Below are 26,203 nucleotides of genomic sequence, written 5' to 3'. Positions count from 1 at the left end.
GACCACTTCAACAATCCACCTCCTGTCGACTACACACATCCTGCTTTCTCCCCTTCCCTCTTGTAAACCACAACCCGAAACTCAACCACCTACCCACCAGTTCGACACGGTCTCGTCCGCAGCCCTGTCGTAGACTTTGGGACGCTCGCATCTCTGCAGGAGAGCAGCGAGAAACCTAGTCGCTTTTTTCTACGCAACGCCTGGTGAGTCCTCCGGTACTGGTACCCAGGAACAGACGGGTGCTGCCTGTGCCACGCGTCCATCTCCGCACCCCCCTCTAGTCGTCATCATCATCCGACCCTCCCGCCCAGCGCCGCCAACACTTCAACGCCATCCATCCATCCATCCATCCATCCATCCGTCCATCCATCCATTCATCCATCAATCCATCACACATTTACTGACCAGCTCGTTTCCCTTCTCACCATCGCAGTCGTTGGCCATCATCATCATGGCGTCCGCTGCGCAAGCCGATCCCGAGATGCCGGTCACCGTCAAGGCTAGCCTTGACGGTGTCACCCGCCGGTTCAAGCTGCCTCTTCGCGATGTGAACGCCACCGCGTTTGAGTCTAAGGTAAGTTCGTTCACTGACCCCGGTCCGGCCCCTCGCACCATGTCCCTCGGGGTGGGCTCTGACAAGCTACTCAATAGGTGCGGAGTGCACTGAATCTGCCCGCCGACACCGAAGCTGTGTTTGAACGGTACTCCGACTCGGCCGGGGCGTACATTGCGCTGGACCAACCCAACACCGCCGTGTACAAACAGATGTACCGTGCCGCCAAGGCCAAGCATAAGCTCAAGCTCCGAGTCACCGTCAAGAAGGCCGTTTCCGAGGAAGAGGGCCTCCAAGACCCCACGCCGACTTCAGCTGAGGACGGACCCGAGGAACAGAGCGGTCAAGTCGCCGAGACCGTCGAACCTACCGGCGCTGGACCCGAGCCTGAAGTGCCGACCGAGTCGAGTTCGAGCTCCCTTCCTGCCGACGCGGAATTCTTGAGGCCTGCTTCTGCTGTTGAAAAGTCTACCACCGAGTTCCCCTTGTCTCAGCTTCGGTCCGTGCAGGAGGTGCTCGAAGAATATCGCCCGAAGCCCGAGGAGGTCGCACCGCCGGCGCCGTCCAACCCTTCCTCTATCAACCCGATGAGCGGTGTCGCCTTGTGCCCGGCCATGCAGGCCACCTACGCCGTGTGCTGCAACAGCTGCGACAAGACCATCCCGGATGCCCACTACCATTGTTCGACTTGCGACGACGGCGACTTTGATCTCTGCCAGGATTGCGTCGATTATGGAGTCACGTGCAAGGGAACCAACCACTGGCTCATCAAGCGCTTCGTCAAGAACGGCGTCATCATCAACAGCACCACAGAACGGCTCGCCCCCAGGCCAAAGCCGAAGGAGCAGCCGCCCAAGCCGGCCCCCAGCCCACTTCCGGCGGCTCCGGAGAGGATCGTCCCCGTCTTCAATGACAAGTTGTACAGTTGCTCTCGTACCTGCAACTGCTGCGTGCAGGAGTTCCCCGAGGCCGAGTTTGTCCACTGCACTTCCTGCGACGACTACGACCTCTGCCGGGTCTGCTTCGTCAGCAACCGCCACGGCCACCATCCCAAGCACGCCTTCGTGCCGGCTGTCGAGGGCACCAGGCTCGACCACGAAGTCGCCCGCCGCCTTGCCGCCGGCCGTGGCCAGCCCCACAATGCCATTTGCGACGGTTGTGACAAGGCCATCAGGGGCGTCCGCCACAAGTGCTTAGACTGCCCTGACTGGGACTACTGCTCGGGCTGCGTCGTGAACGCCAAGTTCATCCACCCGGGACACCGCTTCGTCCCCATCTACGAGCCGCTCGAGTATGACGGCGGCTTCCGCGCGCGCTCCATGAACAGGCCCGTACATGTCGGTATTTGCTGCGACGGCCCGCTGTGCTCCGCCGCCCGTGCCAACTCCGCCTACATCGTGGGCGACCGCTACAAGTGTGCCGTCTGCCACGACACCGACTTTTGCGCGTCGTGCGAGGCCAGCCCTTCAAACACCCACAACAGAACCCATCCTCTCATCAAGTTCAAGTCACCTGTCCGCCACGTCAGCGTGACCACTACTGGCGAGAACATGAACGGCAGGCAGATGCCGACCATGGGCGATCGCCCTAGGACTCGCCCGCCTCCTGCTGCAAGCATTCGGACTGCGGAGAGAAGCACCTCGCCGTCGCTTTTCACCGGCGTCCAAACCGTTGTCGACGTCGTGCCGTCGGAGCCCGTCAAGGCCGAGGAGAAGCAGCCGGAGCAGGCCGGAGAGGAGACGCCGGCGGAGAAGCAGCCCGAGGCGGAAAGGACGGTCGAGGAGGCGCCTGCTTCCATCGATGATCTCGCTGCCACCTTCGTTCGGGACACTGTTCAGGACGGCACCACGTTCCAGCCTGACCACGTCTTTGAGCAGACTTGGGTCCTTCGCAACACCGGCAAGGTCGCTTGGCCCGCCGGCTGCTCCGTCAAGTTCGTCAGCGGAGACTATATGGGTCACCTCGACTCCAACCACCCCGCGGCAACCCGCGACGTCGAGTTCTCCTGCGAGTCGACCGTCTGCTACGCTCCCGTCCAGCCCGGCGCAGAGTACCCATTCACCGTGCTCCTCAGAACTCCTTCGCGCAGCGGCAGGTTCGTGTCGAACTGGCGCCTGACAACCAAGGACGGCCACAGGTTCGGTCATCGTCTCTGGTGCGACATTGTCGTCGAGAAGCCCAGAGTAGCCCTGCCGCCGCCGCCGCCGCCGCCGACGACGACGACGACGATGACGACGTCTACTGATGCCGAACCCGTGAAGGTGGCGGAGGAGACGAAGGAGGTTTCCAAGCCTGAGCCGGAGGTCAAGATGGAGCACAGCGAGATGATCTTCCCCAAGCTTGAGAAGGAGTCGCCCGTTGCCAGCGTCCATGAGGAAGCCAAGGACGAGTCTGTCTCCGGTCTCGAGGATGAGTACGAGGATTGTCAGGATGTCGAGTGGGCCGAGGGCGATTCCGACGAGGGCTTTCTGACTGACGAGGAGTACGATGTCCTCGACGCCTCGGACGAGGAGTTCAACCTCCCTAGCCGCCCTAAGCAGAAGTAAAGAGGGCTCGCAGCTGCCGGCGTATGCGGGGTAAATATGTATGGGTTATTGGACCTTTGGAATCGGGTTTATTTGTTTTTGGTTGGATCTTTGGTGGTTTGGGGGATTGTCATGATTCGCTGATTTTCTTTCCTTGATTATCTTCCCTTGTTTCCGAGGAGTCTCCACTTGCCGGATACCTCGCCTCTTCGTCTTGACCTGACAGAGCAGTACATCTATCCACCGGGGCCTTGGCCCGCGCGGTAAGCACGCCTCGGAATCGCCGCTTGGTCAGTCCTCTAGCTACAGCCCGCCGGGCTCGGGAGAATGCCTGGACCAGCTACCGCCAAGCCAAACTCCGTCGACAAGTTTCTCTATGAGGAGAAGCGGGCCAGCTCCGTCATCTACGAATCTGCTTTCCTTTTACGCTCTCTCCTTTCCATATCGACTTGCCTCGGCATGTACTGCTCAGATTGGTATTCGTTTCTAGCTTAGCTAGGCCGTAGGTCAAGTGAATCGGAAGTCTGAGCCTGCCTTCCACCACAAGTACCCCGTGGTATGTAACAGATGGCCGGATGCTTCGATACCAAGCGTGGCACGGCGAGCTGTTGCTCTCGCAATGTCACAGCAACGGACCTGTTTCCGAGTGTAGGGTATCTGGCGCCACTGTACCACGGAAATCCGCCTGGGGATTGAAGAAGTGAACTGTCGATGAAGGAGCGAGCTGATACCTCACGCTCCATTTGCGAATGTGCTTTATCTGCTTGGTCTTGCTGGATCCCGTATAGATACCGTAACACATGCACGTTGATGGATGCTTCGCCAAGCGAGTTCCCCAACACGAACAAAGTTAGACAGACTATACAACGAGCTTGCATCCCCTCCCCCCCCGCATGCTGCGTGTAATCCGTACATGCAACTGCACGAGTCTCGGGTATGGCTGCCGCCTTCCGAGAGATACTATGTACTAGTTCTCGAAGGCAAGCCGCAGCCTTCCTTTCCCCCCCCTTTTTTTTTTTTTTCCCGCATGTCCTTGAACGCAACGCTAGAGTCTTAATCAAATGTGATTTTCTTCCCCTGGTGCGCCACCGCGGCGCCCGTCAGACGAGCGACGCTGATGTCGGTCTGGTAGTTGATGTCCTTCTTCTTCTCCCCCTTGGGCTCCCCTCCGCCGCGCTTGTGTGCGTTCTCGCCGCCGCCGCCGCCGCCGCCTCCATCCTGTTGCTCCCCGCTGGCCCGCTTTCCTCCCTGCCCGGACGTCATCTTGCTCTTGCTGCTGCTGTCTTGGTGCTGTTGCTGCTGCTGCTGCTGCTGCTGCTGCTGCTGTCGGCGCTTGTTGGCCGCGGCCTTGCCGAAGCGCTTGTGGTAGCGCGTCTGGTCGTCCTCGGCCAGCTCGATCTTGAGGTTGCGGCCCAGGAGCTGGTTGACCCACCACTTGCGGGTGCGGAAGCGGGCGGGTTCTTTGGTCGTGGTGGTGGTGGCGGCGGTGGCCTTTTTTGTCTTCGTCTTCGTCTCATCCTTCTCTTTCTCCTTTTTCTTTTCTTCGTCCTTTTTCTTCATCGCCATCTTCTCCTTCTCCTTCTCCTTCTCCTTCTTCTCGGCCGACTCCTCGTCTGACTCTTCGTCTGACTCTTCATCCGACTCGTCGCTGGATTGGGAGCTATCGTCGGTCTCGTCGGATGATTCGGACTCTACTACCTCTTGCTCGCCGTCTGCCTCCGCTTCGTCATCGGCGGGGGTTTCTGAGGCCTTCTCGTTCTCGTCCACAAAGTCCTCCAGCGTCTCGATCGGTTCGCGAACCTTGACGAACCCCTTGACCGCCCAGGCCGCCGCTTCTGCGTCCTCAAAGTTGACCCAACCGTATCCCTTGCACTTGCCCGAGTCTTCGAACGTGGCCACCTTCACCCAGCGGATCTTGCCGCACTTCTCGAAGTGGGCGTACAAGTCGTCCTCGGTCGTGTTGAAAGACAGGTTGCCCACAAAAATCTTGGTGCTGCTGCTCTTGTTGGCGGTCGCCGACGCTGCCCCCTTGCCGGTCTTGCCATCCGCCGCCGCGGCGGGCGCCTCTTCCTTCTTTGGCCGCCCGTCGAAGTTCTTGCTGTCCTTGATCAGGAGCCTGCGCCCCTGCCACTCGGTTTCCGAGAGCGCAATGGCCGCAACATTGGCCTCGAACGTCGCAAAGTCGACGTAGGCAAAGCCGCGGTTCTCGGGGGCTTTCTTGGGGCCCGGTCCTCCCGAGGGCTGCTTCGTGGTGGGCATGTGCACGCGAGTGATGAGGTCGTCGGTGATGCTTCCTCCCGAATTGTCGACTAGCCACTTGCGCAGCTCGGCCTTGGTGACGGAGAAGCGCAGGTTCCCTATCCAAACGCCGTAGGGGGAACGCTCCTTCTTCTTCTTCTTTTTCGTCTTGTCGGTGTCCTTGCCATCCTTGACCTCGTCATCCTTCTCCGCTTCGTCGTCGCTCTTCGGCTTCGCGGGCAGCGTCTTGCCTTTCCTGAGGAGGCGGCGGGCCTTCTTAGATGGAGGCTCAGGCAGGGAGAGGTCGACTTCGATCTCGGCAAGGGCCGACTTGCGCTTCTTGGAAGAAGAGTCGGTCGATTGCTCCCTGGAGGCAGTCTGTTCAAGGTCTTTGGTTGCCATTGCGGGCTCGGTGGGTTCAGCTGGTTCTGGCGTAAATAGTGTGTGTGTGGTGAGCTTTACGGGCAATTTCCCCCTGTGCAAAGTCGAGACCTCGAAAATTTCCTATTCGATAAGTGATAAGCTTCGATTGTTTTGGCTTCCATTTTTAGCGTAATCTAGGTACGCTGAGGTGCCAAGAACCATGTGCAATGCGGGGCAGCTCTGATCGTCAGTGGCTTCCGTTCCTTGTAAACTCGGCAAAGTGCCCAGTGCAACTTCCACGGTCGCGGAACCAGAAGTCGCTGAAGTGACGTAGCGAGATCTGTAAGTACCGACCTTAGCTTCGTCCCGGAGTTCATCTTGGGGCATAGTGTAGCGGGTCGTAAGCAAAGTGAAGGCAGTTTGCGCAATCCACTTACCAGTTCGAGTAACTTACACTTGGTGATTGCACGGCAACTGCTTGCTTGGACGGAGCCCACTTCTCGACCTGGATCACGGGGCGCAGCTCTTTGTCCCAGCTCCAGCTCACATGGCGTCTGTAACGCTTGCATCTGGGACGATTTGGGCCGGGATCTCCGGCCCAACAAGCGAGCTGACGTTGCTCTCGCTCATTGCACCCATTTCCTTCGCCCAGTCTGCAGCTCATCTGCGCATTACCGACTTACTCCCTGCTTGGTGCCCTGCCACGCGGCATCGTTCCGCACCAAGTTGAGATTAACAATTGGCGTCTACTCTACAGGTTTTGTTGTCATACTCGGCGGCGAGGCAGGTCGAGCATTTCTACCCGAACTCTCAGCCAGTCTTTTGAAGTTTCTCTTTTCCCACCAGTTCCCTTCCGGCCATGGGCAAATGAGGTGTTAACAACCAAACCGACGGTGTGCTTGCACGGCGCAGGGAAGCGGTTTCTAAGTGACCTATTGTAGTGTAAGGGGCCGGGGCGGCAAGTGGCGGGTCGTTGGATGTCTAGCACTCCGCATGCAGGAGTTAACCTGCGCTGTGCACCATGCACTCCGTTGCCATTTACAGTTAGTTAGAGCCCCCTCCTGCTGTCCGTTGCAACGAAGCCCAAAACAAAAACGAGCGGTGGACGAGGGCGATTTCTTCCCCACCCTGGGTGCAGTTCCACTTTCTTGCTTCCCGACCACATCACACCCTGACTGGCCAAGCTCGGACTGGGGCAGCCTGGATGGATGGCTTTTGCTGGGTTACGCCGCAGCTCCTCATTTTTCCCGTCACTTCCCCCAAGTTTGTCTCTTGTTTCCAACCCTCGTCCATCCAACCGAACCTTCGAGTTGGGCAACCCGGCAATTCCTCAACAGTCGCTCGCCGCCTTGTCAGCTTGTTGATTGAACCGCCGGTTTCGCCTCATCGCCCTGGCGAACAATGAACGTCCTTTTGTCGCCGCAGCCCCCGACCTTCTCCCTTCAGTGCGAAACCTCCCGACTTCCGCCTCCGCTTCCGGGTAAGCCTGTCCTCCTCCGTTTCCACCACCTCTGTCTGCATCGTGTGGGCGCTGTCGCTGCATGATGCGTGGCAGGAAGCGATCATCGTGCCCGACGCCAGGACTTGGAAACCAAAGTTTATTTATTAACCCCTTAACAGTCCCACAACACGCCATGGCCTCTAGGAAGCGGAAAGCCGACGACGAAGAGATGTCGGTGTCGCCAGTGAACTCACCAGCGACATCTTCGAGACAGCTCGCACGACCGTCCAAAAAAGTCCGCGGCGGCAGCGACATAGCTGGTCGCCCGCTGTCGCTCCCCCGGTTGCTAGAGACCCTCGACAACACACAATTACGCACGGTCCTCCAGACCCTCTGCGAGCGTCATCCGGATATCGCCCGGGAAGTTGTGAATGATGCGCCGCGGCCATCAGTCGCTTCGGCGCTTCAGGTTCTCGGCGATTACCAGGAGAAACTCCGGGCTGCCGTTCCCTTTGGCGAGTCTAGCTCCGATTATACGTATTTCCGGGTCAAACAACCTCTGGTCGCACTCGTCGATGCCATCTCCGATTTCACCCCCCAGTTCCTTCCGCCTGTCGAACAGCAGACAAACATCTCATTACAATATCTCGATGCCGCGACCAAAGTCATTCACGAGCTACCCGACTGGGAGAGCCAACAATATCGGCACCACAAGGATAATGCATACGACGAGATATCGGGCGCATGGGCGCTCGTGATCTCCGAAGCAGCCAAGAGAGGAGGGGGCTTCGTCTTGCACACGGGCGGCTGGGACCAGAAGCTGGCCAAGCACAATCAGCAATCGGGTGGAAAGCTGGAACAGGCGGTGAGTGCCATGGCGGCGGAGGTGCCGTGGCTGGGCAACAACGCGAACGCCGCGCCGGCGTCGGGGTTGTCGGATCCGAACTCGATACTCAACCAGCTCATCAACGGCAATTACGGTTCGCCTGTTCGCGTCGGTCCCTGGTAGAGGGGGGTGGATACTGCATGTGATGGGGGCTGTTGCTTCGTCTGAGCGCCAACATCGTCAACGATATTACGATCCCTCATTCCTCTTTTTCTATTTTTTATCTTTACCATTTCTTCATGAGGCATTAGGGACTGGGAGGCATAGACTTTTTGGGGACCGAGGGTTTGGCCAACGGCGTTGATTTTGTTTCATCCTCCGACATCCATCGCTAGGTTTTCTTATGTATTGATACTTTGAGTCGCATCATCAGGTTCCCTTACGCAGCAAAGGGATCATTGGGTGGGAGGTTGAAAGGAAAGGGGGAGCGGTCTCGTTCTGTATTTGTGTCCCTAACGGGTTTCTCGTTGGTCCCCTCGTCGTTCGGTGGCGGTATGGGCGGTTGCTTGCTTGACTTGTTTTGATCTGGCACATACAATTGCGGATATATGGCGTCTCCTGCTGCTGGCTTGCAGCACCCGGCATCTCAGGATTGGAAGTACGGAAGTACTGCGGCCTGACCGTGTTCATGTGCTGTCTTCGCCAAATTGAAATCCGTAATGCATCAAATTGTGCCTGGTAAGCTGTTGAGGGTTACCCGTTCTTCTTCCTAGGCTGGGGCAACTCAACGTAACGTGCATGGAGCCAGTCGGCCGTTGGCATGAGGCTTCCTGTGTGCTCTGTTGGTGGGCCTCTGCAGCTTCATCAGTATGGCGTTGTGCGGGGAAGCGCAGTGGTTAGCGGAGGGGCTCTGGCGCTGAGGTAACCAGAGTAAACTTACACGTGACAGCCTGTAGTGAGTCGAGGCGCCCCACCGCAGTGACCGCGTAGTAGGTATCCAACACGCGTCGTCGGAGCTTCCAGGTCATTGGAAACATTCAACACGGAGACGGCATCTTCTCCAAATTCGACGCCAAATTGCTGAGCCTCGCCGCCGGGGTACTGACATGTTTCTTTGAGGCCAGTAAGGCAAGAATTAATGAGAGAACACCTCTTCTAAGCCTCGCCACGATGCCCGCGTACGTCGTCCTTCCCTTTGATTGCACCGTTGAACGTTACTGGGTGTCTCTTGTCAACTGCTTGACGTGAAGGCTGACGAAGCTGAATTACAGTCCAGGCGACCAGCACAATAGCTATGCTAATTGCTTTGAGCCGCCTCCGCAACGAGTCTCCGAGTGGACCGCCCAAGAGATCGCCACGCTCCAGAGCCGGCTTGACAAGCAGCTCGGGCCCGAATACATTTCGACGCGCCCAGGACCGTCGGGCCAAAAACTGCACTACATAACCGCAGAGAAACTCATACAGCTCGCAAACGAGGTCTTTGGCTTCAACGGCTGGTCATCGGCCATTCGGGATATTAAAATCGACTACTTCGATAAAGATGAGCGGGCGGGCAAGTACGAAATCGGTGTGACCGTCATTGTGCGCGTCACACTCCGCGACGGCACGTACCATGAGGATCTTGGGTTTGGACACACTGAGAACATCAAAAACAAGTACCAGGCCTTCGAAAAAGCCAAGAAGGCGGGTACCACGGACGCGTTGAAGAGGACACTGCGTCAGTTCGGCAGCTTGTTGGGCAACTGCATCTATGATAAGGCGTACCTATCCAAGGTCACCAAATTGAAGCCGGTGCCCGTCAGGTTTGATGAGAATGCTTTACACCGACATCCGGATTATGCGGCCAAGAAGGAGCCCGCGGCGGCCGGGGCAATCAAGGAGGAGATGCCGGCCCCGCCGATGCGGCCGCCACCACTTCCCCAGGGTGAGCATTATCATTCCCCAGATGAGAAGCGCCTGCTGAATCGTGAGACAGTTGAGATTCTGGAGGCCTTTGAGGATTTCTTGGTGGGTAAGTGTCTGCGTCCATTCGACCATGCTGCTGGATCTGGCTGACTTCGTTGCAGACCTGGACGAGGCAGACTTCAACGAGGGTGACCCAGACGATTTTGATGCACCCGACTGGACTGACGCGGAGCTAAGCAACTTGCATGTTTTTGACAACGACAATAACGAAGTAGGGGATGCTGGGAACAATGTTAAGTACCCACCAGCCAAGCAGTTAGCAAGCGCAGGTTCGACAGGCAACCGTGGTCCTCCCGACGGCCGGCCTCCTCAGCAGTTCAACCACGCTAGGCCCGCACCCCAGCGGAACAACGCCGCCAACCAGAACCAGAACCAGAACCAAATTCAGAACCAGAATCAGAACCAAAAACCACAGATTCACATGACGCCTCCCCAAAGCAGCAACAGCAACAATAACAACAATAACAACAACAACCACAACAACGCCGGACCTCCACCCGGCGACGAACCCGTCGGCTTCTTCTCGGCCCGCGCAGTGAAGGGCCTGCCGGAGGAGACACTGGCAACGGGAAAGTTGACCCCAAAGCCGGGTCAGGCCTTCAATCCGCGCCTCGAAAGCCCTTCGATTCCCAGGACGCCAGGCATCGATCACTCAACCACCAAGCCGTTGAGTAAAAGCGGTCAGCACGTACCCGGAAGAAAGTCTGAGGAGACGGAGGCGTTCTTGAACAATTCGCTTGCTGCTAATACGGCTGCCCCGGGCGGGGGCGGGACCGGGAACGCCGCTGGACCCGGCCGTCCCGGCCTCGGTGCCGGACCCGCTGCTGGACCAAAGATAGCCAACGTGGTCAATCCGCAACTTGATCAGACGCGGAGGATTGGCGCGCCCATTTCGTCCAGCCCGCTGGGGAATCGCGGCCAATTCCGGCCGTTGACTGTCAAGAGGCCTGCTGCGGGGGCAGATACGGCGAACGGGGCCGGCGCAGGGGTTGCAAACGGGAATGGCACCAGCACAACTACTGCAGGAAGGGTGCCGTTAGCGGATGTGCCGAGTAATCGTGCCCTCGGGGCCGGGGGGAATGGAGGCGGTGGGGGGCCTGGCATCGGACCGGAGGCGAAGAGGCAGCGAGTTTCTTGAGCTAAGGGTTGCTCGCCTATCTATCTAACCCTGTTGGCGGGGTTGGCTGGCCTCGTTGAGGGGGTGGACGCAGGGTGATAGGATGCCTTGAGGTTGTCAATCTGGGCCATGGTGCTGGCGGCTGGCGGGAAGAGCATGCCGTTTGCTAAGGGGCTACAAAATCTCGTTGCTCTGATCGGGGGGCAAAACCCCAGGGGGGATTTGCTCATCAACATTTTTATGGCGTAAAAAGAACGCTTGGCTGGGAGGGATGAGGTGTTTGCACTACTACGGTTTCCCTTTATGTTCGTGTTGTGGCAAGCAGACTACATAGATTGTCGGGGTACTGGGTGGCGTTTTTTTTCGGGAATGATCATACCACTTGAATCAATTCTGAGCTATCTGCTTGTGTTCTCGGTCAATGAGCGAACAAGTTGCCGAATCACCAACTTCGAGTAAAGGTTTCGGGCTCTTTTGGGCCCCAGACACGATTAGCATTTGCAGGGCTGTGATAGGTCAGGTTACAGCGCGCATAAGCCCACAACCCGCTGACCCGTCCCCCCGGTTCCCCAGATTTTGGGTCCGGGATCGGACCCTGAAAACGGGTCCTGGCAAGGGCGCAAAAGCAGAACTGATATTTTTTTTGAGTTCAAGAGCCACCCTGCTTCTTCAGTGAGTCCCGCTAGCGACTCGCTCGGCAACGGGGACAGCAACCATGAGGCCAATTGATCTCGCCAGCCGGTCGGGCGTGGCCCTGAAGGTATGTTGTGGCCGATGAGATTCCCTTTGCAGTGCTCTTGGAACGTAGGAAAAAGAAAGTAAGAAACAAGAAGGAAAAAAAAAAGAAAAAAGAAAAGAGGTAGAGAAGAAAAAGGAAGAAAAGGAGAAGAAGGGAAGAAGGGAAATAAAAGAAACGAAAAAGAAACCCGTCAACGTCGATGGCTAACACACGCGCGGTGCAGAGGGCATTCCAAGCGCAACAGCTCCGCCGCGTGGCGAGCACGCGAGCATACTCGAATTCGACCGGGCCCCTCCTCCCTCCGACGTATGAGCGGCTCTACAACAAGTACGCCGAGGTCCGCCGCGTGCTGGGCACGCAGCGGCTGACGCTGGCCGAGAAGATCCTGTATAGTCACCTGGACAACGTCGAGGAGTCGTTGCTGTCCAACACAAACAATGGTCGCGACATCCGCGGCAACGCCAACCTCAAGCTGCGGCCCGACCGCGTCAACATGCAGGACGCCTCGGCCCAGATGGCCCTGCTGCAGTTCATGTCGTGCAACCTGCCGAAGACGGCGATCCCCGCGAGCATCCACTGCGACCACCTGATCGTCGGCGAGCGCGGCGCCGACGACGACCTGGCCGCCGGCGTCAAGACGAACCAGGAGGTCTTTGACTTCCTCGAGTCGGCCGCCAAGAAGTACGGCATCGACTTCTGGCCCCCGGGCGCCGGCATCATCCACCAGACCGTGCTCGAGAACTACGCTCTCCCCGGCCTGATGATGCTGGGCACCGACAGCCATTCCCCGAACGCCGGGGGGCTCTCCACCATCACCATCGGCGTGGGCGGAGCGGACGCCGTCGAGGCGCTCGTCGGCGCCCCCTGGGAGCTCAAGGCGCCCAAGATCCTGGGCGTCAAGCTGACCGGCCGGCTGAGCGACTGGGTGTCGCCCAAGGATCTGATCCTCCACCTCGCCGGGCTCCTTACCGTCCGCGGCGGCACCGGTTATATCGTCGAGTACTTCGGGCCCGGTGTCGACACCCTGAGCCTCACGGGCATGGCGACGGCTTGCAACATGGGCGCCGAGATCGGCGCGACCACCTCCATCTTCCCCTACACCGAAGCCTCGAGCCGGTACCTGAAGGCGACCCGGAGAGAGCAGGCCAGCAGGGACGCCGAAGTCTTCCAGAACTTCCCCGGCGCCGGCGCTACCGAGGACGCCTTCTTCAGGTTCAGGGCCGACGAGGGCGCGCAGTACGACCAGCTCATCGAGATCGACCTCTCCAAGCTCGAGCCGCACATCAACGGGCCCTTCACGCCGGACCTGGCCACCCCGCTGTCGCAGTTCAAGAAGACGGTCCAGGAAGAGCAGTGGCCCGAGAAGCTGTCGGCCGGTCTCATCGGAAGCTGCACCAACAGCTCGTACGAGGACATGACGCGAGTCGAGAGCCTCGTCCGCGAGGCCGAGAAGGCCGGCCTCAAGCCCAAGGCCGACTTCTACGTCACCCCCGGCAGCGAGCAGATCCGGGCGACGCTCGAGCGCGACGGGACCCTCGAGACCTTTACCAAGGCCGGCGGCATCCTCCTCTCGAACGCGTGCGGCCCCTGCATCGGCCAGTGGAAGCGCCACGACGGCGTAGAGAAGGGGACGCGCAACGCCATCCTGACGTCGTACAACCGCAACTTCCGCGGCCGCAACGACGGCAACCCCGAGACCATGAACTTCCTCGCCTCCCCCGAGATCGTCACCGCCATGGCCTACGCCGGCTCCACCACCTTCAACCCCATGACCGACACCCTGACCACCCCCTCGGGCGCCGAGTTCCGCTTCCCGCCCCCGCGCGGCCTCGAGGGTCCCCGGACGCCCTTCGAGCAGGGCAAGCAAGCCTTCGCCGTCGCCTCCCAGCCGCCCGACCCGACGGTGCGGGTGGCCATCTCCCCCTCCTCCGAGCGCCTCGCCCTGCTCGAGCCCTTCGACCCCTTCCCGCAGTCGGACCTCGCCGGTCTGCGCGTGCTCGTCAAGGTCGCCGGCAAGTGCACGACCGACACCATCTCGGCCGCGGGGCCGTGGCTCAAGTACAAGGGCCACCTGCCCAACATCAGCGCCAACACGCTCAACACGGCCGTCAACGCCGAGACGGGCGAGGTCAACGTCGCCTACGATTATCTGGCGTCTCCTTCTCCTTCTTCTTCTTCCTCCCCCGAGAAGGTGACGATCCCGGAGCTCGCCCGCCGCTGGAAAGAGCGCGGCCAGCCCTGGCTCGTCGTCGCCGAGCACAACTACGGCGAGGGCTCGGCGCGCGAGCACGCGGCGCTGCAGCCGCGCTACCTGGGCGCGCGCCTCATCGTGTGCAAGAGCTTCGCGCGCATCCACGAGACCAACCTGAAGAAGCAGGGCGTGGTCCCGCTCACCTTCGCCGACCCGGCCGACTACGACCGCATCGGCGCCGGCGACGAGGTCGCCACCCTCGGCCTGTACGACATGCTGCAGCGCGGCGGCAAGGGGGACGTCCGCCTCCGGGTCACCAAGCGCGCGACCGGCGAGGTCTTTGAGGTCCCCGTCAAGCATACCGTCAGCCAAGACCAGGCCAAGTTCATCCTGGCCGGCAGCGCATTGAACCTCTTGTCGAGGGGAGGTTAATTAATCGGGGGAAAAAGGTAGAATAGAAGAGAGAGAGAGAGAGAGAGAGGGCGGGAGGGGGGGAGGGAGAGACGTTAGGAATGTCGGTTGCTGTTCGCAAGCTGCCTTGGTATGTTATTTTTGCCTACCGTTTGCTATATAATCTTGGAGTATATGGGGCCAAGGCGGTATACCCAATGCTGTTTCCACGGAAATAGGACAAGGGCCACGGACAAAGGAATGAAGAAAAAAAATATCAGAAAACAGCACACTGTCTAATTACTTGGCTTTGGGATGCTGTGACATGTCAGAACGATGCCCCAGTTCAATTAGTCTTGCGGCTCGAAACAAAGAAGTACAAGACTAAGTCGGACCCCCCATCAATGGAACACCCCATCAATGGAACACGCACCACGCCTACACCGCTTTTTCAACCCAACCACTTCAATCTACCATAACTTGCCCAACTTTTCTTCAAACCACTTCAAACTTCGTGGGTATATTTAACAGTCAAAGATGGCTTATACTGAAGAAGATTTACAGGATGCGGTCGCAAAATACCATAATACCCGCTATTCAATTCGTAGTATCAGCCAGGAATTCGGAATTCCAACTACCACCTTATTCAACCGCATTCGAGGCTGTTAACTACGTTCAATTGTAGCCAAACCGTGTCAGTCTCTTAGTCACGTATAAGAAGAATAGCTTACCTAATAGGTATTGATCTAAGTTGCCCTAGGTATCTTACTAACCTATACGTAAATTAGGGAGTTCGCTAGCCGAATACTCTAGGTATAAGGAGCTAGCTATATAATAGTCGGAAAAGGCTAGATGACCCGGTTCCTTTATAGAAACCCTATCCTTTGAACCTAGCAAGCCTATAAGATAGATTTAGTCCGTGTTAATAGCGCTACTAACTTAGTTATATATAGTAGCTATAGCTAAATATCCTAGCTATTAAGGATATTCTACTAGCTAACTATTAGAATATAGATAAATATAGTATTATAGAAGGCTAGGGAACTAATAGGCTAGTAGTTAGAAATATTTAAACATATATAATATAGTAAAAGGTTCCTAGTTTATAGATATAGACTTCCTTCCTTAAGTATATCTTAGTAATAGGGATATTACTTCCTCTAGTTATTATCTTTAAAGGTAAGAGTCTTTAATAATAGTGGTTTCCTCTTAACAAGACTAAATTAAAAGACTAGAAGTTTATAGCAACCAAAAAAGGCTAGACTAATAATACTATTATATTAGAATAGCTATAAGAGATATTTATCCCCTATATATAGCTATAAGATCCTTTATAATAATAACTCCTTATATTAGATAGTTATAATAGCTATATAACTAAAGATTTTATATAGGTATATTTTAAGAATAATATCTAGTTACTCTTTTTACCTCTATATACCTTATATATCTTCTAACTATTAGATTTATTAGTCTTTTCCCCCCTAAAGTATATATATTAGAAGCTCCTTAACAATATAACTTCCTAGACCGATTTGACAGTTCTAGGTAAGTAGTTAATAATCAAATATATTATAAGGGCTTAGAAAGAGGCTATTATAGCCTAGAACATCAAAGTAGGATAGAGGGTATTAGGGTTATAGCTAGTTTATATAGCTAAACCCCTAATAAGCAGACTTCTATTAGAAAATTCTAATAATGTAGCTAATATTGATAAATAGCTAACTTCTATATGGACTCTAGAACCTATTTAATACTCCTAGCCTTCGAAAGGAGCCGTTAATCTATTTTTTAGTATACTATAGAGGAGGTCAGACTTACGTAGTTAGCTAATCAACCTAGCCACCGAGACTTAGCACCTCTCTATATGTAGGCTCCTATTTAGGAAGGTTAAAAAAGCGTTCGACCGGAAGGACTTTCAATTAGCCTAGTTATAATAGGAAAACGAAGCTCTAAAGGCATAGTTAGAAGCAGCTCGGCCGTCGAAGAGGAAGAGGGTAGTTACGGATCCGAACGAGCAGTTCGCTACGATTGAACAGATCTACCAGGCCCAGGTTGAAGCCGGCCGTGTGGAGGACCCTGTAGCTGAAGAAAGCGGCTCAGAAAGTGTGGATTCAATGGCTTCCTGTATTGTAGTGGGTTGAACAGACTGTTGTATAGAAGGTTGAAGATAATGGGTGGGTGTGGGTGCCAAGGTTTGCCAAGTGTTCCATTGATGGGGTGTTCCATTGATGGGGGGTCCGACTTAAATAGCAGGTCCCTTTGATGGCCCTTGAGTGGGATAGTATTCATTAGTTCTAAACGAGATTCAGCACGTACATGGGGTACGATGGATGCCGTGTGCCCTCGCAAGTAGACCAAATTGATGTACGTTATTGGGACGTGAAATTACCCTACAGGAGGATATGATTGATTACATGGATGAATCTTTGCTGACTGTGGGCCGAAAAAAAAACATACAACACCCGACATTCGCTGGTCGTCACCGACCCAACTACTACTCGGGCCCTCACGTGTTTAACTAAGGGAGAGCGGACGGGATCCCGTGTTTTCACGTGGGTATGGTCGTATGTACTAGACCACATTGGAAATGGGATTCAAGTATGACGATTGCTGGATTCAAGAGAGAAGTTGGTAACTTGTTGCGGGAAGTCTTGACTCGGGGGTCCGGATCCTCAGTCCCTTGAAACCTTTTTTTCCCGCTACCTTAAATATTTTGTACGGGGTCTGACTAACCCAGACTTTTGCAGTGTAACCAATCCCCCTTTCCGGACAGCAATGCGCTTGACTAAGGTGCTCGGGATCTGCGAGGGGTGGTAATTAGTGGTGCGGTGACACTGCTTAGTCGTTTGGCTGCCCCAGTTTTGGTACATAGGTTTCGGTGAGGCGAACAGTGTGTGGCCCAGTGGTTGCTGCGATGCCCGGGCCGTTTTCAAAATGGAGAGTGGATTCCCTTTTTTTTCTTTTTTTTTTTTTTTTTCCCTTCCACTGCCTTGCAGACTTGAGAAAGGAACGCAAGTGGCATAACAACTACTTTTCGAGTATCAGTTATTAATTAGAGAAAGCTTTCCACGCTGCATATGCTTTTGATTTGACGAAGGTCTCGAGACGTGTAGCGCTTAGATTGAAGATGTTACAGCATTTAGCTGTCAGTAGGTCAGATCCGACTGGCCCACCAACAGGGATAATGAGCTAGGGGTCGACATATATTTAGACAGCATCTCCAAGTACCTCCGGCACTTGGAAGAATCACGCATTTTATCACCACTTCTACAGACCCGTACCAGTAGGTCCAGGAGTGCCGCCCACGGCGCGGATACCGCTGTGGTATCGTATCTTACAGCCTGTCTGAGCTGTAGTCATTTACAGCCATCGAGCTGTAGCAGAAGAAGTATTAGGTTGAGCTGCAAAACAACAATTAACGCGCGCACATACACGAAACAAATACGACAATGCCTTCTCTGATTCCAAAGCTCCTTGCTGTTCTGCAATCCGATGGTAGCCGCGTTGTTCAGAGAGGGGAAATGTCGCGGCCGGTCGCAGGCATATTAATTAGCTGAAGGTGTCATTGGATTTCCTTTTGCCCAGTTTTAGGTTCATTAACAACCTGAAGTATGGATTGCCTTAATTAGATGCAGGGCTGGATGAAAGATCATACGGAGTACGAAACACTCGGTGAATGGTTTTTTTAACCTCGAGAGATTGGCCCTAGTCTGGATGAATCTATGCTTGCTCTGCTGCGCTTGAGAGGTGCGGCTTCTTCCACGCAGTTCATTCAGACAAGAAGAGCTGGTTACTTGATACCGAGAGTTAAATTACGTGCTTCGTAAATGCTTAGGTACTGACACCGCCCTTGGTCTGGCGCTCTATCGGAGCGGTCGTTGCTGTTGTTCGTGTATACTGTTGTTGTGTTCATAGGTCAGTCACTGTGTCCCAATTCGGCCCGTACAAGATCGGAAGCCTTGGCGCCACTTTCAAATCCGTACTAGTTATAAGCATTGCGTACGGATGTATGCATAATTATTGGTATGTACCTATGTAGAGATTCGTACATAGGCAGTTACTTACAGACTCGTGCTCCTTCCCGATGTACTATTCCCGCCCCGCGAGTTTTGCGACGGTGAAGTTGAGTGTCATTCTAGTGTACAACCGCCAAAAGAAGGGCTAATTACCGCATATCTCTCCCAAGATTGGCAGCCATTTCTCTTTTTTACGTAATTACTGCACGACCGAGGACAAGAATGCCGCATCCGGATTTGCATGATTATATGGACCACAGTTCTTGTTCTTCCTTACTAATTAATACGCCAATCCGAAAGTGACAGCTTTGACCCGCGCCACACGCCAGCCCGTGAAAGCAAGATGGCGATATCGCAACACTAATAACCGACCATGACAACAGAAAGCCAGCGGCTCTCCTCATAGAGAAAACAAAATACGCCTTACCATGCAGAGCCCCATCCCCGTGCCCAATCCTCCGTTTTAGCTGCAACCCCCTCCCCCACCCCTTCCCCCCAATCAATGTCAGTTAAAGCAACGCCAGCAAACAGTCCAAATCCGCGTACCGCATACCACCCGGCCGTTTCCCCCCCACCGGTCTCGCTCGAACCTTCTCACCGTTACGCGTCCCCGCGAGATCGCCTTATCGATCCCATCTGCATCCCATTCAACCCCGAAACAACCACTATCCCCGAGTTCCCCACCCTCCTTCCCGTTATCCCGGGATGCTTCTTCTTCCCCCTTTTCTCCGTAACGCCATCCCCGTTGGCGCTCCCATTCATCAGAGGACCACTCCCGTGCTCCTCCTCCCCCGGATGGAAAAAGGAAGAAGAAGAAGAAGAAGAATGAGACGAAGAAGCAGGAGCGGAAGCAGTAGGAGGTAAGCCTTTCAACCGCCGTAGCACTCTGACCCAGGCCGGGTTCTCCGCAATCTTATCCGGTAGAGTCTCCTCAAACGGCAAGCCGGCCTTCTCTCTTTCCCGCCGCTGTCTCCGCAAGGACTGAGCGGCACGGCCGAAGTTGGCCTTTCTGTTTCCACGAGCTCGAATCTCCTTTTGCTTTCTCGCGTGCCAGGCTGCCGAGTGTGGTTGCGGCCAGTGGATGCGCGGGTCGATGTCCAGATACAGAGGTTCATCTTTCTCTTCTGGTGGTACAGTTTCTTTTACTGTCTGAGGCGTGCGCCCGGATGATGATGATGATGATGGTGGTGGTGGCGGTGGCGGTGGTGGTGGTGGTGGTGGTACGGCCGCAAGGACCAGGTCAACGTTGGGTGGCGGGGATGAAGCGCCTGGTTGGGAGTAGATGAGGGCGTCGAAATAATCAGTGCCTATCTCCTTTGTTTTCCGGGCCTGAATACGGTGGGCTGTAGCGGTGGTTACAGGCCGGATGGGGACCTGAGTTCCCTCAGGGCACGGTTCGGAAGCGGCGACGCCGTTTGCTCGGTTAGGCTCATGACCGGGTTGGGCACCCAGTTTTGTCTTGTCAGGCGATAGCGTTGGATCCTGCCCGCTCGGCAACTCTAACGGCCTCTGTTTCGCCCCCTCTGAGTCTATAGATCCAGCAAGAGTTGTAGATGAGGCAGAGCTGCTAGTCTTTCGCTCTGTGTGGTCTCTGATATCCCCGTTGGGTAACGAGCCTGACGCCCCGGACTCTTTCCGGAAATCGCTCCCGCCGGCGCTGCGCACACCAGGGCCAGACTGTTCGGATACTATGCCTGGAGGGCGATCTTCTGGGTCATCGATGAACCGCAAGCTGGACAGCTCAAGCGGCATTCTCCTCACAGGATGCCTGAAACTCTGCTTTGGGCTACTCTTGACCTCCGTCTCCCTAGCTCTCCCAGGTTGGGATGACTGCGGTCCGTTCCTGGAGACAGAGTCCGCGGGCGAAGGCAGGGTACCATATGGTACCGCCCCATTCACTTGGACATTCGGAGTTTGGCCTGGGGCTGGCGATAGTCTTGGCCGTTTCCTCATAGGTTCCCCATCACGCAAGGCTGCTGCCGGACCTGCAGTCGGCAAGTGTGCAGGAGGCCGAGGAGCCAGAGGCCTGACTGAGGTCGGTGTCATGACCGACTCACCGCGAAGGAAAGGGAACGTGCTATGCTTCGGCGGGGGCTGTTGTTGGGCATGCGGCGGGTTCCCAGCCGGTTTGCGGCCTGTGATTGGCCGGTCCTTGGCAGTGTCGGGTAAGAGCTGCCTTGGATTCGTCGATGAGAGAGTCTGAAGAGGGATGCCAAAAGTGCCCTTGGGGGCCTGTACCGTGTGTGTGCCATTTTCCTGGGCAAAATCCCGGTACTTGTCAGCATTGGAGATGACATGCAGATGCGCCTCGCACAGGATCTGGCGTTTTCCGTCAATCTTGGCGGAGCATCCGGGATAAGAGCAGTTAATGATAGGTGCGCCGGGATCAATCCGCGGGCTTGTGAAAGAGCTGCCGGACTTGGTGGAAGCGGTAGTAGACGGAGACATCCTGGTGCAACGAGGGTCTTCAAAGCCGTAAATGGGGGAGCTGGGAGAGGCGGCCCGCGACGACAGCAGCGGGTCGTCATGATAAAAGTTTCGAGGCTTAATCTGGTCTTTTTGGCCGGCAAGGCAGCGCTTGCAGACCCAGCTGCTACTGCCGAATTATGTTAGTGGACACGGTTGCCAGGGAATGGCTCTGGTAGAATTGAAATCGATATAGGTGGATGACGGAATGAAAAAAAAAAAAAAAAAAAGAGACTTGTAGCAAGCAGGTCTGTGTTGGTAAGGCAAGGCAAGGTCAGGTAAGAACGCGAGGCGGAGCGAAATAAGTAACGTTATGGCTGGGCCGGTAAAATAAGTTACAAGTGGGGTGGGGAGGGCGCCTGCTGAACCCTTCTGTACTTGTACTGCACATGGTTGGTGGGTGTGACCTGCAGCCGGGGAATACAAGCATTGGGGGGGAATGGGGGGTGCGTGGAAGACAGCCTCCGCTGGCGGGTGGGGATTGGGGGGATCAAGGATTGACATGCTCAGCCAGAATTAAAAATAAAAATAAAATAAAAAAAAACATAAAAAAAACAAAGGGGGGGGGGGGACGGGGAACACCTACATGGGATCTCGTGGATGGGGACGGTGACAGGCGGAATGGTAATACCTGCTGCATTGGACGCATTTGAATAGCGGCTTGTCCAGCGCCGCTGACCCTTTGCATCGTCTACAATGGGGCATTGGTATCCGGGTGTCGGTGCCCGAGGATGATAGGCTTGAGGCGCGTCCTGTAAATTTGACAAGATAGTGTTAGCGCCACTAATAACCTAGTTTGCCGCCCCGCCCAAGAGTAGTAGGACGGGTTTGATTTCGTATCGCGTCTTTAAAATCAAAGATACGCAACGAGAGTGTCTCAGGTCTTTTCAGTCTATGCTGGTCATCATACGGCGCGGCTGCAGCGGCTTCGCGGTTCCATGGCGACAGGCCGACTCCGAGCTCGTTCGAGCAAGATCGAGGCTGCTGCCTCCCGTGTCCATGTCTACCACAGCCTTTGGGTCCAGCCTTGTGAGAGACGAGTGAAGACCAGACTCCGGGAAGTGGAAGCGTCATCGGCTAGAGCCTTTGACGTATTTTTGATATACCCGATCGCCAGACATCGCACTGCCGCTGTCTCGAGGTAGCGCGTGTGGAGGCAAGGGCTGGCAGCGGGACGTGCCAAAGACGCATGAGCCATGTCGCTCGAACCCGCGATACCAGAAGAGCACAAGGCTGTCTGACCTTTTACCAGTTCGCTCATCATTGACACTGCGCATGCGTACTTGAATAAAACGGGTAACTCGAAAAAAGAGTACCCGAGTTTGAGAAAAGAAATAAGAATTTTGAAAAAAAAAAGAAAAAGAAAAAAAAAAGAAAAGGTGAAGAAGAGGTGCTTACCTGGGCCACCTCGAACCTAGCAGGTCTTGCGGCGATGGAGTCGGCGAGCGGCCCGTGTGCGGTCGGCCTTTCTCGCGCAACGCGAGAAACCTCCCTCGGTGCAACCGGTCTTGCTCGCCGCCTGTGCTCGTCAAGAGCACATACAGGCAGCAGTAATCCCTCGAAGCAGCCAACAGTTTTTTTTTCCTTGTTGACAGGATGCCAAGTTAAGGTTAGGCGGTTGTGTTACGAGTGAAAGTTTCAGAGACAAATCTAATAGTTATGTAGAGAGAAAACATGGCGAAAGTTGGCGACAACAGGCAGACAGGGAGAAGAAAGTGGACCCTTGCGTCGAACAACAGAAACCGTGGCCCGTGCGCCTGGAAGCGGCTCTCGGTTGTTGCTTGTCTAGCGCGCCAAGAGTGGCAGCCTGCAGTGATCGCACCGTACAAGTAACAAGTTGCGGGTTGCGATAGTTAGCCTCCTTTTTTGCTGCACCCCCTCGCCAGTGTCGACGACAGCGGCGCCGAAGGAATTTATTCCCTTCTTTCCTCTCCCGCGACTCCCACCCTGTTTGATCGTCTGCGCGGTGCACTCTACCATGGATTTCCTCAAGTCAGCTGTCGCCTCGGCGATAGCCAAAGGCCCGCCCTTCCCCTATAGTTTTGGCGACAAGGTCGATATGGACCCCTCCATCTGGACCCTCTACAACGGTACAAGGCGGGTATGTCCAGATTCCGGCTACCTCTCCGCTCCACCTCCGGGATCGCGCTGCTGACTCTTAGTCACAGGAAGACGGTTCGAACTGCAGCATCTTTTCGTTCGACATCACCGCCAACCGATCCGCACTGCCCCTCGCCAAGAACGCGCTCAAGAAGCTACGGACATTGCGACACCCCGGCGTCATCAGGGTGCTCGACGCCGTCGAGGTATGCTGGCTGCTTGGTACAGCCGAGTGGTCGGCAGGAGGCTGATACATCGCAAAAGACAGATACCTACATCTACATCGCAACCGAGCGCCTAGTACCGCTCCGGTGGCACGTCAAGCGGAAGAGTCTCGCTCCCGAGACTGCAAAATGGGGTCTGTACAACATTGCGGTGCGTCTCGAGCAACAGTTGCTGGATATTGAAATTGCTCCGCCGGGGCTGACGGAGAGGACAGCGAACAATCAAGTTTATCAATGAAGAGGCGTCATCCGTCCACGGCAGCCTCAAGGTCGCCTCGGTTTACACGACCGAAAGTGGCGAGTGGAAACTCGGCGGTTTTGACGTCCTCAGCAACGTCAAGGATGAGGAGGCCGTTATCTACGTAGGCTCATCCCCATTCCCCCAAAAAACAAAAAAAAGCGCCCATAGCTGACCGAATCAACCCGTACCCTTGCCTAGACTTATGGGAGTCTTGTGCCCGACTCCGGACGCTACACGCCTCCGGAGCTAGCAAAGTCAGGGTGGGATGCTCTCAAGCGCAGCCCGCATTCGTCCGTTGACGCCTACCAGTTCGGCGCCCTGATATTCGAGGTCTTCAACGGCACGTTCAACGGCGGTGACCAGGCCGGCCAGACCAAGAACATCCCACCAAGCATGCACGCAAGCTATAAGCGTCTCACCAACGCCAATCCTAAGGCGAGGCTGAGTGTCGCTCATCTTCTCGAACAGGGCCGCCGGAGTGGCTCCTTTTTCGATTCACCACTCATCAAGCTCACCGATGGCATTGAGAATCTCGGCGTCAAGTCGGAGGAGGAACGGGAAGCCTTTCTAGAGTGCGTGTTTGACTTGGTCACTATGGAAACGCGGTTTATGCTGACCGGTCCCAAGCGACTTGGAGCAACTTACAGACGACTTTCCAGAGGACTTCTTCAAGATGAAGGTGCTTCCCGAGCTGCTGAAATCAGTAGAGTTTGGTAACGGCGGGCCAAAAGCATTCGGAATCGTCATGAAGATCGCCACAAAGCTGTCTCCCGAGGATTTCGACTCCAAGATGACCCCTGTCCTGATCCGGCTGTTTGGCAACCCCGACAGGGCGATCAGGGTGTGCTTGCTGGACAACTTGCCCTTGATGATCGACCGGCTGTCTCAGAAGATCGTCAACGACAAGATATTCCCCCAAATAGTGAGTTACAATCTAGCTGAATTCTCTTTGACACGTTTCTTTGATCGGGTACTAACCAACCCCAGGTGACCGGCTTCACCGATGTCGCGCCCGTCGTCAGGGAGCAGACATTAAAATCCGTGCTCTCGCTCATCACCAAGCTGTCAGACAGGACCATCAATGGCGAGCTGCTGAGATACCTGGCCAAAACCGCCAATGACGAACAGCCGGGCATCCGCACCAACACGACGATATGTCTCGGCAAAATCGCCAAGCACCTCGGGTCTTCGTCGAGAGCCAAGGTCCTGATGGCCGCTTTTACGCGTTCGCTCAGGGATCCTTTCGTCCATGCTAGGAACGCAGCTTTGATGGCCCTTTCCGTCACATCAGAGTACTTTTCCGAGGAGGATTGCGCGGTCCGCATCTTGCCCGCTGTCTGCCCATTGCTCATTGACAAAGAGAAGCTCATTCGCGATCAAGCGAGCAAGACCGTCGATGTCTATCTCGCGAAGATCAAGAAGGCAGCAGCCGCCATGCCCGCCACCGCTCTGCCACCAGAAGGCGCTGCATCTACTGCCGGAGGGCCCAGGATGAGCACCCCCCAACCCGCCGAGTCGGCGGCATCCTCTTGGGCGGGCTGGGCCATTTCCTCCTTCACGAACAAGCTCTCCGCCGCGGCAGGCGAGATTCAGCCGTCCTCTAGCCCAGTCAACGGACCAGCCGCTGCGGCACCATCAGCTGACACCAAACGCCCAGTGGCGGCGTCGCCCCGGACACTGTCCACCTCTCCCCTTCCAAACAGTCACCGACGGGCTGTCAAGTCCCCACCACCGTCCGCACCGCCGACATCGAATAAGAATTCCTTCTTCCAAGACGAACCCTCCGCGCACGGCGATGATGATGACACATACGACGACACGGCCGACGCTTGGGGGGATATGGATGATATGGTTGAAGACGACGACAACCCTGATCAAGCTGACAGCGCCGCGGACTTCTTCAGCGCCAACGGCAGCAAGTCACCCTCAACCCCCACCACTACCACCACCACATCAACAGCAACGACGACGACGACGACAACCACCCTCTCCAAAGCCAGCACCGCTAAACCAGCGGCTGCGACTACAGTAAGCGCGACACCATTCGACGACGGTTCCGAGCCGGACTTTGCCGGCTGGCTGGCCGCGCAGGCTCAAAAGAAGAAGGCCGGCGGGCTGGCCGGCGGGAGGGCGCTGCCCAAGGGTCTGGCCAAGAGTAATAGTGCCGCCGGGCCAGGCTCTGCCACGGCAGCCAAGAAGACGGCGACGACGCTGGCTCCAGCGACCAAGCCGAAGTCGCCGGTCGCGGCGCCGGCGAAGAAGATCGACATGAAGCCGAAGCAAACAGACGATGATGATAATGATGCGTGGGGGGGTTGGTAAGTCTCACGAAACTAGAGTTTGGGAGGCTGAGGCGGGCTTGCATAATTAGCGATTTGTTTTGTTTATGGGGCTGGGAATATAGGGTACAGTTTCGTATAGGAGAGGAAAGTTCCTGCTTGGTAATCATCATTGCGGTGTCCTCGTTTGTAAGGAGGGAACTAGCTGGATACGGAAAGGGCCTTCATGCATGGAGTATTGGTGTCCTTTAAAACAGGCTGGGAAGCGTGAGGGCGGCAAAGGGCGCGGCGTAAAAAAGGAAATAGAGCCAAGATATCCGTTTCATTTCCCTTGGCGATTGGCCTCGGTGACGCTAGGATTGGATATCATTATGGAATTAGGTATCTAGTTCAACCAACGATGTACTAGCCGTACAATTTGGAAAGCATGAAAAAAAAGAGTATCATGATGTTCTGCTGTCGGGTCAATCAATGGTCGTGGAACTAGCATGAAAAGAAGAGAACCGACAAATCCTCTCTAATCGGC

At 55.6% G+C, this 26,203-nt stretch overlaps 7 protein-coding genes across 7 annotated transcripts; 5 read left to right on the top strand and 2 right to left on the bottom strand.

Moving 5' to 3' along the window:
• Positions 1–451: 451 nt before the first annotated feature.
• P884DRAFT_269316 (uncharacterized protein) lies at positions 452–3,099 on the top strand (the record flags this gene model as incomplete). The annotated part of the gene is made up of 2 exons (XM_069442264.1): positions 452–574; positions 652–3,099. The coding sequence occupies 2 exons, from the start codon at positions 452–454 to the stop codon at positions 3,097–3,099; spliced, it is 2,571 nt and encodes an 856-aa protein (XP_069298236.1).
• A 1,001-nt stretch (positions 3,100–4,100) lies between these two features.
• P884DRAFT_258946 (uncharacterized protein) lies at positions 4,101–5,770 on the bottom strand. The gene has a single exon (XM_069441295.1). It carries the CDS (start codon positions 5,716–5,718, stop codon positions 4,132–4,134), a length of 1,587 nt encoding a protein of 528 aa, XP_069298235.1. The 5' UTR covers positions 5,719–5,770; the 3' UTR covers positions 4,101–4,131.
• A 1,310-nt stretch (positions 5,771–7,080) lies between these two features.
• P884DRAFT_269314 (Cut8 six-helix bundle-domain-containing protein) lies at positions 7,081–8,129 on the top strand (the record flags this gene model as incomplete). Its single annotated transcript, XM_069442263.1, has 2 exons — positions 7,081–7,159; positions 7,300–8,129. 2 exons carry the CDS (start codon positions 7,081–7,083, stop codon positions 8,127–8,129), a joined length of 909 nt encoding a protein of 302 aa, XP_069298234.1.
• Positions 8,130–8,965: 836 nt separating this feature from the next.
• On the top strand, positions 8,966–11,392 carry P884DRAFT_258944 (uncharacterized protein). The gene is made up of 4 exons (XM_069441294.1): positions 8,966–9,124; positions 9,218–9,870; positions 9,922–9,957; positions 10,013–11,392. The coding sequence occupies exons 1-4, from the start codon at positions 9,117–9,119 to the stop codon at positions 11,047–11,049; spliced, it is 1,734 nt and encodes a 577-aa protein (XP_069298233.1). The 5' UTR covers positions 8,966–9,116; the 3' UTR covers positions 11,050–11,392.
• A 256-nt stretch (positions 11,393–11,648) lies between these two features.
• Positions 11,649–14,443, top strand: P884DRAFT_242267 (aconitase family-domain-containing protein). Its single transcript, XM_069440264.1, has 2 exons — positions 11,649–11,788; positions 11,991–14,443. The coding sequence occupies exons 1-2, from the start codon at positions 11,744–11,746 to the stop codon at positions 14,388–14,390; spliced, it is 2,445 nt and encodes an 814-aa protein (XP_069298232.1). The 5' UTR covers positions 11,649–11,743; the 3' UTR covers positions 14,391–14,443.
• A 4,380-nt stretch (positions 14,444–18,823) lies between these two features.
• On the bottom strand, positions 18,824–21,687 carry P884DRAFT_131745 (uncharacterized protein). The gene is made up of 2 exons (XM_069437208.1): positions 21,420–21,687; positions 18,824–20,963 (listed from the first exon to the last, which is right to left on the bottom strand). Exons 1-2 carry the CDS (start codon positions 21,536–21,538, stop codon positions 18,968–18,970), a joined length of 2,115 nt encoding a protein of 704 aa, XP_069298231.1. The 5' UTR covers positions 21,539–21,687; the 3' UTR covers positions 18,824–18,967.
• A 1,124-nt stretch (positions 21,688–22,811) lies between these two features.
• On the top strand, positions 22,812–25,720 carry P884DRAFT_198894 (armadillo-type protein; the record flags this gene model as incomplete). Its single annotated transcript, XM_069438191.1, has 7 exons — positions 22,812–22,934; positions 23,002–23,139; positions 23,198–23,308; positions 23,373–23,519; positions 23,597–23,970; positions 24,026–24,320; positions 24,386–25,720. The coding sequence occupies 7 exons, from the start codon at positions 22,812–22,814 to the stop codon at positions 25,718–25,720; spliced, it is 2,523 nt and encodes an 840-aa protein (XP_069298230.1).
• Between the last annotated feature and the right edge of the window lie 483 nt (positions 25,721–26,203).

This window comes from Thermothelomyces heterothallicus (genome assembly GCF_042370625.1).
Source record: "Thermothelomyces heterothallicus CBS 202.75 unplaced genomic scaffold P884_scaffold_9, whole genome shotgun sequence".
NCBI classification, from domain to species: domain Eukaryota; kingdom Fungi; phylum Ascomycota; class Sordariomycetes; order Sordariales; family Chaetomiaceae; genus Thermothelomyces; species Thermothelomyces heterothallicus.
The sequence above is the reverse complement of the archived record's forward strand: the minus strand, read 5'-3'. Positions and strand labels throughout refer to the sequence as shown.